Source organism: Mus caroli, unplaced genomic scaffold, assembly GCF_978045245.1.
Source record: "Mus caroli unplaced genomic scaffold, Mus_caroli_1 scaffold_15, whole genome shotgun sequence".
Taxonomy (NCBI): domain Eukaryota; kingdom Metazoa; phylum Chordata; class Mammalia; order Rodentia; family Muridae; genus Mus; species Mus caroli.
Window position 1 is genome coordinate 74,406,577 of NW_028227270.1, and position 12,760 is coordinate 74,419,336.

The 12,760-nt window shown below is 37.8% G+C and overlaps 1 protein-coding gene across 3 annotated transcripts in view; it reads left to right on the plus strand.

Annotated features, from left to right (window-relative positions):
* The window catches only part of Nup153 (nucleoporin 153), a 61,528-nt gene that overhangs the window by 15,292 nt on the left and 33,476 nt on the right, over window positions 1–12,760 (plus strand). For all 3 annotated transcript variants that reach the window (XM_021180145.3, XM_021180144.3, XM_021180146.3), the window contains 4 exons: window positions 5,029–5,251; window positions 8,890–9,138; window positions 9,775–9,914; window positions 9,994–10,122. In XM_021180145.3, coding sequence (XP_021035804.1) covers window positions 5,029–5,251; window positions 8,890–9,138; window positions 9,775–9,914; window positions 9,994–10,122 — 741 coding nt within the window. The remainder of the gene's footprint in view (window positions 1–5,028; window positions 5,252–8,889; window positions 9,139–9,774; window positions 9,915–9,993; window positions 10,123–12,760) is intronic.

Sequence of the window (12,760 nt, forward strand, 5' to 3'; positions counted from 1 at the left end):
ACAGACTGCTGGAAACTGAACTTGAGACTTCTGAAAAACAGCAAGTACTCTTATTAAACACTGAGCCATTTCTCCAGGCCCTTATTTTTACTTTTGAGGCAGGGTCTTCCTATAGTCTAGTCTGGCTTGAACTCACTATATAGCCCAAGCTGGTTTGATCTTTAGATCTTTCTACCTCAGCCTCTTGAGTGCTGGGAGTGCTAGATTTAACAAGCATATGAATGTTACTGCCCAGCCAGTGTTGTAAGTTTTGAAGGGGGTGAAAATAGGCTACTTGGGAATATTTAATTCTTTAGCCAGAAGAATATTTTTAAGTGACTGGAGAACTTGGACTGGGCAGATCGGGTAAGTTTAACAGTTTATAAAATATGGCAGTGCCTGAGATTTGTAGCTTAATTTCAGATTATCAAAATTTGACTTAGTATAAATGTCTTTATAATACTTAATTTCTTCCCACATGAAATAACCCAGTATTGATGTTACAGTGAGGCAGCTTTAAAAATGACTGAAAAAAACTTTGGTGGGGGTGGGGTGGATCTAGTGACTGCACAGATACTAAATGAGTTAGGAGGATGAAGGGGGCCTTGAGGAAAACTCAGGTCAGAATGAGGTATTAATGTAATATAGGGGTCTGAAAGGACTAGTGGAAATCGAAATGGAGTATTTTGGAAGAGTAAGGCTTGGTAAACTGGTGCTGGACTTAGTTTGTTGTCGTGGTCACAGAGCCAGTGAAGTTATGAAAGATTGTAGTATTGAATGCTATTTTATGAGGACAATGTGAATGGAGTTGAGTGAACTTAAGTAGAATGGAGTAGAGACCTGGAGAAGAGACTTGTGTGTGAAGCATCAGGACTGAGGAGTGGTCAAATTGAGAAGTCGCCTTCTGGTGAAAAGAAAGTGACTATAGGCTAAATCGTTCTCTCCTCCACCCCCAGAGTCTCTTGTGAACTAAGCTTAAATAAAATATGAGTACTGTGTTCAAAACTGCTGTGACTTGTATATGGTTTTGGGCACTTAATTATTTTTACTATCTTTTGCCAAATGAAGAAACTAATCCTTAAGGCAAGAACATCAGTGGATTTATAGCTTAAATCTGAGGATTTTCTTCTTTCAGCTTCAATTTAACTTCATTATTTTTAATTTCTTAGTGTAGCCTTTGCTTATAGTGCCACAGATAAAATCAGTTCTATTTTTTAATGCACTATGAATTTTGCATAGGGGACTTTTGCTTTTTATGTAGTTGGCTTTGTCATCACTGTAGAGGGTGTTTCTGTTTACTCTGCTGTAAGATGGTTTTTCACCTCTTTGAGGGGAAGAAATATACAGAACAGTAGAAGTTGTTAAAATGGATATAAAATTGGAAGTCTTAAATCCAGTAAATACTTATGTGTTTTTATTGGATTTATTTGGATTTTTATTGGATTTATTTTATTGATTTTATTTGCCATTTTAGAGTTTTTTTTTTTTTTAATTAAATTTTAAAACATTGTCAGATTGTATCCTCCTTTCTAGGGAAACTCTTCAGTGAAAACCTGGAGAACTTCCTCTTTTCCTAGCTCTCTTCTTGAGGGTCTTCTGTAGCTTAGGCTGGCCTCTTAATTCTCGCCTTCATTCTCCATGTAGTCATTCTCTATGTACCATGTGTGTAGTGTGCCCTTGGAGGCCACCTCTTGGAAGCAAGAGCACCACTCCATACACAGAAGGGAGTGATTGCCCTAGGCTGGAAGTTTCAGAGATGTTCTGAAGGAAAACTTTCATTCTTATTTAGTGTAGAAGTTGATTTGGTTAAGTAGGAGTTGCATGAAGTCTTTGTTCTGTGTTTTCTCTCTCTTTTCTTCTCTTTCTTTTCCTTTCTTTCTTTCTTTCTTTCTTTCTTTCTTTCTTTCTTTCTTGTAATTTAACTTTTTTTTTTTTTTTTTAAATTCTAAAGTGTCTTTACTCTGTAGCCTTTCCTGTCCTTCAACTGTGGCCCTTCCTCTTCCATCCTTATTCGAGGACTACTGGTGTGCACCACCGTGTCCACCTTGTAAAGCATTTTTTTTTTTTTTTTTTTTTGGTTTTTCAAGACAGGCTTTCTCTGTATAGCCCTGGCTGTCCTGGAACTCACTTTGTAGACCAGGCTGGCCTAGAACTCAGAAATCCACTTGCCTCTGCCTCCTGAGTGCTGGGATTAAAGGTGTGCACCACCATGCCCGATGTAAAGCATTCTTCCATCAAGATTGATCCATTTCTATGAAGACCCGAAGAACTCTTTTTGGCACGGAGCCTTCTTCCTGCACAAGAATATTTTCTCTTTTCTCGTTCCTTTCATCCCTCTCCCACTTCTCTCAGGTCTCAGGGAGCCCAGGCTGGAGTCTAGCTCTTGATCTTTAACTCAGCTTTTCATTAGGAGCTGTCAGTTGATGTGTAAGTTTTTGAAATATGTATGATTTTATTCATATACTATAGGAGGGGCTTTTCCTGAAATGTACCTTGGTTTGTGTACCATTTTTGTTGTTGTTGTTCTTTGTTTTTTCAAGACAGGGTTTCTCTTTGTAACCCTGGCTGTCCTGGAACTTGATCTGTAGACCAGACTGGCCTGGAGCTCACAGAGATTGGCTTGCCTCTGCCACTCAACTGATGGGATTAAAGATGTGCTCTGCCACCACCACCTCAGCCACCACTTCCACATCCACTGCCTGGCTCTAAAAATGTATCTTAATTTCCTGTGATGTATCTGAGTTGCTAATCCTTTCAAATCGAGTGGTTTTCTAACTTGATCATGTATCAGTCACTTGGGAGGAAGAGGAGGGATTAAACCAGCCCTACCTTGAAAGTTCATGCTTAGTATTGTGGAGGACTTGAGGCCTTTGCTCATCCTGTAACTAAAGTTAGAACATGTTAGACCAGAGTTTATTTTTTTCTTCATGACTTTCAGTCATTCAACCTAAGATTAATGTTTGGTTGCTGAAATTTAAGGATGTAAGTTTTAATGGCTACAGGTCGGTTCGCATTATACCCTTCTCTTTTATTCTTTGAGCTGTCATTCATTGTGAGTATTGTTGTGCTGAGGCTAGATACGATGGTTAAGCTTCCCTTCCCCCATGTGTGTGTGGGGGTGTTGTGTTGGGTTGTATTGTGGTTTTCGAGGCAGGGTTTCCTATGTGGAGCCCTGGCTGTCCTGGAGCCCACTAGGCTGGCCTTATTAAACTCACAGAGATCCACCTGCCTCTGCTTCCCAAGTTCTGGGATTAAAGGTGTATGTACACCATTACTGCCTGACTGGCTTTCAGTTTTGTTTTCTGATCATTGAGGTACTTAATGGTGTTGTATGTGACTTGGATAGACAAAATGCTGTTTCTAAGCATAGTATAGTTTATTTTGTAAGTACTTTTAGGTCTTTTGCAATAGGAGGGTGTTAGCTGTTACTCTGTCTGCTTAATAAACATTAGGTTTAGATCCATAGTCATTTCTCTCTAAAGTAATTAATACTATGCATTGAAATAGAAAAAGGGAAACAATGAATTTGTTCTTTAGAATGAATATTCTAGGACCATTGCCTATAATGTTTGATAGTTTACCATATAGATCTATATTTTTGTTGGGAGACCACATAGAAGAATAATTTTATGTTATACTTATCGATTGTTATTTTATACCTTTCCAAATAAAGCAATTTGGTATTCAAGAATCTGTTGCAGAAAGATCTCCCATCTTTTCTCTTGATAGAAATTTTAAAGCCTTAATTCTTTTGGACTTGCTTCCAACGTAGAATTCTATATTATGCCTTTGACTTTAAATTCTTTTTTAATCTGCTAAGTCCCCCTTTTCTTTCTGCGATTCTCTGAAGCCTAATTAATGCTTCTTCATGAGTGAAATTTATGCCTGAAATTGAGTACCGTATCCCAGCTTGCTTGTACTAGCTCTTTCCCTTATTAGTAGAATTACCAGCACATGTTTCCTTGAGAAGTACTTTCATGTTATTTCATGTGATATTTATCGTTCCAATGGGCAATAGTAGGCAGGAATATTCTTAGAGTAAATCAAAGGGAGATTGGTATTCAAGTTTTGCCATAGGTTCCTGGATGCTATGGCTCATGCTGTTACTCCATTCTGAATACACATAGACCTGCTTGTATCTTGGGCATACTACTTAGTGGCATTGCATTGTCTTCATCCATGCCTTGCTTTTTTTATGGAACTGGAGATTGGGCTATATGTTCCTGACTCTTCATTCATAAAGTGCCTTATTCTCACTACAGAAAGTGATTTTTGAGTATTCAGTTGACCAATATGTGAAAATTACTTAGAAGAGTGCAGCGGCAGTGAAAGTCGGCTGCAGCATCACACCAAATTGTTTTTTCCTTTAGTTTTGCCAAGTTAAAGCTAATTCTTCAGATCTCCCCCCCCCCCCCTTCCAGGGTTTCTCTGTGTAGCCCTGGCTGCCCTGGAACTCACTTTGTAGGCCAGGCTGGCCTCGAATTCAGAAATTCACCTGCCTCTGCCTCCCGAGTGCTGGGATTAAAGGTGTTGCGCCACCACGCCCGGCTCAGATTTTTAAAGGAAAGATTTTATAATATAAAATTTTATCACCCAAAAGAGGTCTTAGGTTACTTCTTGAGTTTGATTTATGTTGAATTAGTTATCTTTCCTATTTTGTGGGGGATTTCTTATAGTCTTCTTTGCTTAATTGTTATTTTTTTCTAACTTTTGTAGTGCTGAAGAATCTAAACAAGGCCTTGAGCTTGAGAAGCAAGCACTCCACCAGCTGCACTAACCATATTTCTAGCTCTTTGTCTTCCTTAAAGAATGTGACACAAAATAATTGTTGAAATGGCTTATAGTATGTCTTTTAATGTATTAAGATCCAGAAGGATGAAAACATGTACTGCCTACCACTAAATCTAGATCTTGGTTAGTTGATTAAACTTGGGTCATTAAAAACAGTATAATGTCATACCATTACAAACTGAATCTTAGTAATTTTGCTGGAAACAGTTGTGTTTTGCTTGTTTTCTAAAGTAGTCTTATGTATGTGTTCTCCAACAGGGCATTCTTAGCAGGGTTACAGAATCTGTTAAGAATATTGTACCAGGGTGGCTACAAAGATACTTCAACAAGAGTGAAAATGCCTGCAGCTGTTCACCAGATGCAGATGAAGTTCCACCCTGGCCAGAAAGTAGAGAAGATGAGCATGCGATTTATGCGGATGAGAACACAAACACTGATGATGGGAGAATCACCCCTGACCCTGCAGGCAGTAACACAGAAGGTAAATACTGTGGATATTTGGTTACAAAGTGTAGATCTTCCTAATTTAAATATCTTTATATTACCTGAGTGTGATAGCATCTGACCGAGTAATATGTAAATCCTGTGTGGAACATTTGGAATCAAGTTCACACTGAGTATGTTTATTGAGTAGTTTTTAAAAATATTTGTGTGTATATGCACATGGGCTGGCATGCCACAGCGTGTTGTGTGGAGATAAAGATCAACACGTGTGTGATGGAGTCCTCTCTTTCTCCTACATGAGTCCCCAGGCATTGAACTTGGGTCACTAGGCTTGCCAGTCCCCTTTATTGCTGTGGGTTTTGACAGATGTAGTTAAAATGTTTTTTGAATAAATAACTGACATAGACTAATCAGTGTTGATGTAGTTAGTAATGTATATTCCTATCTAGTTAGCCTATAAAGATAAATAGTAAAATGGTTACTTAAAAGAAAATGTTAAGTCTAGTGTCCATAGTGTCATAGTTAGGGTTTCCATTGCTGTGATAAACACCATACCCAAAACCAACTTGGAGAAAGGGTTGCTTTCATTTTATAGCTTATATTATCCAGAAAAGTTAAGGCAGGAACCATGGAGAAATACTCCTTACTGGTTTGCTCCCCATGGCTTGTTCAGCCTGCTTTCTTATGTACCCAGGACCTCTATTTCTAGAGATGACACTTCCCATAGTGATCTGAGCCCTTCCATGCCATCAACTGAGCAGATGCACCAACCCAATTTGGTGGCACATGCCTTTAATCTGAGTTCTCTGAAAGCAGAGGCAGGTGACTCTGTCTTAACCTGTTGTGGATAGCTCTGGGGCTGTTATTTGATGCTAATTCCATTCTCCGGTGAGGGGTTGTGAAGAGGAATGAGTCAGCACTCAGGTGAATCCTGTAAACCTGCTTCCCAACTTAATCTGTAAAATAAAGGCTAGAACGGGTGATTGGGCAGAAAAAAGGGAAGGTGGAGCTGAAAGTGGAGAGAGAGAAGAAAGAGAGGGAGAGAGAATGCTAGAAGGAGGTGGAAGGAAAGCAGAACAGAAAACCAGGTGGCCTGGAGAGTTCTAAGGGGTCTCATACATGGGGAAGATGGTAGTGTAGTGGTAGATCTGCCCAATCTAGGTGCACAGCTTTTATTCATATTGAGCTGTGTTTTCATTGGGGGGCATATTTGGGTTGGAGAATTACTGCAACATTAAACCCTCCCCTCCACCCTTATCCCTTCCCCCCACCCCACCCCCCAAAAAGGTAAAAAAGTACCATAGGGTTGCCCATAGGCTAGGCTACTCTGGTGGGTGAGTTTTCTTAGTTAAGGTTCCCTCTTCTCCAATGACTCTAGCTTCGGTCAAGTTGACATATAGTAGCACTGTAGTAATACTCGGTTTCACATAGTCTTTGAAATTTTGCTGGCTTTTATTAGGATAACTTGAATTTTGCTGTCTCTACTTTTCATATTCTCTTTTCCAGTGTTACCAGCAACACTGTTGAGGCTTTATCTGGTAGATCTCTAAGGAGGTTGCTTCCATTGTGCTTCCTGGCCAGCCAGATGGGGCCCAGGCTTTCTGTTTTTTGATAGAGATTTTGGTGAGCACTAGTGTGCCCATAGTAGAAGAAGCCCCATTCCCAGTTTGATGAGCGTACTAGGAAGGATTAAGTAACCTGCATTTCTAATATATATATATACACACACACACACACACACACACATATATATATGTAAAATTAATGTATTTTCATGATCACAGTGGAATTAATTAGAACTTATATTTTATTAAGTTACTAAAGTTTTTGGTAGATTGTAACATGTGACTTGTATATCTTTGCAAATTTTAAATGCAAATTATGGGGGTTAAAAACTAGAAGATGCTACTACAGTATGCTTAATATTGCCTCTTAATATTGGTAAGGTTTCATACATACTAGTCCAATAAGGGAAATCTTGAGAATGTCCATGTTTCCTCTGAGATAAGGTTTCAGGCCACTATGCTAAGGATAGCCTTTGCCGATGCTAAGGCAAGCACTCTTAACACTGAGCCGTAGTTCTGGCCATTTTGAAGCAGATAGATAGCTTTTGATTTCTATGCAAACTCAGCAGCACTGTTTCCTCTCTTTTACTTAGATTTGCTCTTGCTCTTGTCTTAACAGTCCCAAATAGTTCTTACAATGCTCCCTGCTCTTTCTCAAGGCATTTATTTGATTCTGCAGTCAGTGTATATGGAGTCAAGTACCACTGATAACTTTTTTTTTAACACAAGGGTGAATATAGACCTTGCTAGATAGAGCCAAACATCTGTTTGTATTTATTAATGTGAAACATTTAAATATAGTGTGTTTTCAAAATAACCTTAGAAACATTACTGTTCAATTAGTGTCAAAATGTAGGAAGGTAAAAATAGCTTATATTTTGGTAGTCCTGAATGTTGTATCCTAAAATGAAGTTTTACAAATAATTTATTAATAATAAAAATAGGGCTGGAGAGTATTGAACATTCAGGTAGCTCAGCAACATCAGAATTGTGGCCATTTCAAGTTTCTTCTTTATAGCATTCTGCCCATATACCTCCTGTGTTGGCTTGTGAATATGTTGTGTGAGTGTGTACATGTTTGTGTAATGCCTGTGCATATGCATGTGCAGGTTAGAGGTCAATGTTGTGTCTTTTTCAGTTGCTCTTCACCATTTTTTAAAAAAAGAGATTAGATTGGTTAGTTAGCAAACTCTAGGGATAATCCCCTTTGTCTTGTCTCCCCAGGAGTCGGGTTAGTTACCTTACCTGGCTTTGTATATAGGTACTAGGGATCTGAACTTGGATTTTCATATTTGCACTGTGAGCACACTTATCTTTTGAGCCATTTACCTAGTCTTGGCTCTTAGTGTTGGTAAGATTTTATCCAGTAGGTTAGTAGGATAGACCAAGAAGGAAAACCTCAGTACTGTACATGTCAGTTAGAATTCTGGCCGTAAATGAGTCAGAAGTGAATTATACTTCTGAGCAACTGTCTTGATTTATGCTATCATGATTTATAGTCATCTTAGAAGCATCATTGATGACCAATGTGAATCTGTAAGTTAATAGGGTTATCCCAATTTGTAACTTTTGTCTAGCCTGGTATGGAGGGGAAAGAGTTATTTTAAGCAGCAAAAACTATCTACACTAGATGTAGTAGATTCTGCTGGTGCACTAAATGGTCCTGTTGCTCTGGATTCAGCCACCAGGAAAGCCAAAGCACAAACATGACATCTCATTTGAGAGGAAAGTGAGTGTATGTAAGAGATTATTTTAGAACATAATAAACACTAGCCTTTTGGAAGGCAGTAAAGCTTAATACTTCACTCTTGTACCCTAACTGATTGCTGTATCCTAGTTAGAGTAAAGATTAGTGTTGTATTAAGAGTAGCCTCACTCAAGAAATACAAACATGAATAGGTTTAGTCAGCTGGGGGCAAAATAGTTGTATTTCAGCTCTCGTTCTTCACATTGTCCTGAACGATAAAAAGTCTGTCTCTTGAAGAAAGTATGTTACTTGCTTTGTAGTCCAGATTGGCATTGAAAATGCAAATGTGGTAAAGACTTTTATCGTGCTAGTGCAGTGCCCTTTCTTGGTTTTTATTCATAATGTTAACTTCATTCTTTTAAGAACCATCAACGACCAGTACTGCTTCAAATTATCCAGATGTGTTAACAAGACCTTCTCTTCATCGGAGTCATCTGAATTTCTCTGTGTTGGAATCCCCTGCTTTGCACTGTCAGCCGTCCACGTCCTCTGCGTTCCCAATTGGCAGTTCTGGATTTTCCCTTGTGAAGGAGATTAAAGATTCTACCTCTCAGCATGATGATGATAACATCTCAACTACCAGTGGGTTCTCTTCAAGAGCTTCTGAGAAAGGTACTCAAAGGTCTTTGTAACCATGGCTACCTAGAACTTGCTATGTATACTAAACTGTCCTTGCACTGATAGACATCTACTTGCCTCAGCCTGTTAAATACTAGGATTAAGGGAGTAGGGAACCATCCTAATTTAGGTGTTTTTTGTTTGTTTTAAGATTTATTTTTTTATGTGTGTGTGTTTGTCTGCAAGAGCTTTTGTATATCATATGTGTGCAGGTACCCAGAGAGGCCAGAGGAGGACATTGGATTTCCTACTACTGGAATTCCAAGTGATGGTGGGTGGGTGCTGAGAACTGAATCCAGCTTTTCTACATGAGTAGTAAATGTTAATTGCTGAGCCATCTTTCCAGCCCTCCTTTTTTTGATTGTTTGCTTTTGTTTTTAGAGACAGGGTTTCTCGGTGTAGCCCTGGCTGTCCTGGAACTCATTCTATAAATCAGGCTGACCTCAAAACTCAGAGACATCCATCTGCCTCTTGCCTTCCAAGTGTTGGGATTAAGGCTTTGTGTCTCCACTGCTTGTCTTTTATTTTAGTTTTTAATTTTGATTTTTATTTATAAATATATGATAAAAATCTGGGCCTTAGAGTTTTAAGATTGACACTATTACTACAAATTATAAATTTTTATTTTAGATATAGCTGTTTCAAAGAACACTTCCCTGCCACCTTTGTGGTCCCCCGAAGCAGAACGCTCTCATTCACTCTCACAGCATACTGCCATCAGCTCCAAAAAACCAGCATTCAACTTGTCTGCCTTTGGAACACTTTCCACCGTGAGTACTAACTATAATGGGTATAATCACAAAAGGTTAAGTCGTTTTGCATATAATTTATCACTGTTTTTCTATGCAGTCACTTGGGAATTCTTCAATTCTTAAAACAAGTCAGCTTGGAGACTCTCCTTTTTATCCTGGCAAAACAACATATGGAGGGGCAGCTGCTGCTGTAAGACAGAATAAAGTACGAAGTACACCTTACCAGGTTAGTTTGAGTAGAATTGTTGATAAACTTTCTCATTATTAGAGACTGACTACGAAAACCCAACCGACTTGAATTATGAATCTTGAATTATATAAATCTTAAGAATTATAGAACTGTGAGGCTTTTAAAAATTTAGGGTATGAGAACATTTTAATTGCAGTGAACATACTGATTAATATATGTGTGTGTTTCTAGGCAGTATGACAATTTCACTTTTTAAAATCTCGTAAAAATTACACATAGTAATTGCCTTAATTTTATCATATTTGAATTGTGATAGAGCAGTATTGTCACTACTGCTATTCAAATGTTGAAAAAACCATTTTCATGGCAACAAAATATCTTAGATATTCCTACCATCAGCGTGTATAGTCACTCCCTGGGAGCCATTTACCGGTCTGTATTTAGGACTTTGTCGTTATGTTGTGATGTTAAATGAATTTTGTCATACAGTGTGTATGTAGCCTTTTGAATTGGGCTGATACAATATATTTGTATTACTGTGACTTAGTTTGCACACTTTGATTCCTTTTTGTTGCTGATATTAAGCTGGTATTGAAAAGATATTTTCAGTTTCAACATTCATTTTCGTCTGTCTTGGACATATACTCAGGAGTTTAGATTGTTAAGTCTATAATAAACACGACAGGTATTTCCTGTTGAGTACCACTTTGTTACCTGTAATGTCACTACAGCTGCACTTGCACACTTTGAATTGTCAGGTTTTTTGTTTTAGTCATTCTAATAGGGACACAGTGGTAATTTCGGTTTATGGTTTTAATTGGGTTGTCCTCAATAACTAATGATGTTGAATGTCTTTTTATGTTTTGAAGTTTTTTATCTTACCCTGTTTTGTTTGTTTGTTTTGTTTTTTTCCAGACAGGGTTTCTCTGTGTAACAGAACCCTGGCTGTCCTGGACTTGCTTTGTAGACCATGCTGGCCTTGAACTCAGAGATCTGCCTGCCTCTGCCTCCTGAGTATACCATGTGGCACCACTCCTGTCCCAGAAGTTTTTTTTATATTATGTATTTAAAAATTTTACAAATCTTGTTCATTATAAAATTGGGTTCTTGATGAATTTTGAGGGTTGACTTTTAGTGGTCTAGTTATTTAATTTTTTTAATGAGATGTGTGTTTTATAGGTGATTAGTTGGTATATTTTAATTTTCTTCTGTTTATGCTTTTGGTATCCTATGTATAACTAGATGTCACAGTAGTTTTGAAGAAATTTCGTAGTTTTTTAGGCTTTAATTTAGAGCTGTCATTTGTTTTGGAGTTGATTTATGTCTGGTATAAGGTGTGTCAGCATTGATTTGTTTTACATTTGAGCATTTGTTATAGGTACCATTTGTTGAAGACTCCTTTCTCCATTTGTGTTAATTGCACGAGGTCAATTTCACAACTTGGTTTTTTCTACTTCTCTTTGTTACCTGTCTTTATGTTACGCTGGTACTTTATCTTGATAGCTGGTATAGAGAAAGTTTTTAAATTGGTAATGCCGTTCTCTTAATTTGTTTTGTACAAGCTTGCTTTGCCCCCCACCCCCCTTTCCTTGAATGAAGGCTATGACTATATTAGACACTTAATCTACTCAGCTACAGCAGAGTCCTTGGCTTTCTGTAATTCTTGGAATTTCATAAAAATTGAGAACAGGTTGATTTTTGCAGTGGCTGTCTGGATATTGATTGTGATTACAAGATCAAATGGAGGAAAATTCGTATGACAATTACGTTTTTTAATCTATTAGATGATGTATCTCATATATTTAGAAGCTTTTAAGACTTTTTGTAGTATATAGTATGTGGACCTTGAACATGTTTTGTTAGATTTAGTATTTCATGTGGCTTGATATTGGTCAAGGATAGATTTGTTCAGCATAACTAATTTATTTGAAATACCTCCCAGCTAAGAAAAGTGGTTAATTCTACCAAACATGTAAGAAAGAAATGGATACTGATTCCACACCTTCGTTTTCACATATTTATGAGAAGAGCAGAGCTATTGAAGAGAGCTACAGGCCAACATTTCTCAATAATAGTAGGCATCTTTTCATCAGATACATTTGTAAGTTAGTCAAGTGGGTTTGTTTTAGGAATGCAACATTTGCCCAATGTTAGAAAATGAATGTAATCTGTCTTTTTCAGAAGAGATAGATAAAAAAACATAAACATTTGACAGAAATCCTTCATGTTTGATAAGATTTTTCACCTACTAGATAACCTCACCTGATACTGCACATCTATATAAATCTTCAGGCAGCGTCTGGCTTTCTGATGAAAGGCTGAATGCTGTCCCTCTGAGATTGGGAAAAGAACATGGTTATCTCACTGTTATCCCTGTAAAACATCAGGCTACAGTTTCTAGTCAGTACAGGAGGTGTAAAAATGTACCAAGTGTGCATATTGGAAAAGGACAGTAGTAGTCCCAGTAAAGGACAGTGTGCTTACATTCCTTTCTAAAAGCTACCATAACTGAGCTAGAGATAAGCTAGAAGGCTAATATGGAAAGTCTCCGATATTAGCAGAGTTAGAAATTGAACAACTTTTAGTGAAGTATCATTTGGTGGTTTGTGGTAGTATTCTTCTGAGGAAGGAGCTGTGTCAGCTATGTTTCTTAACCTAGAAGGTGGGAAGATCT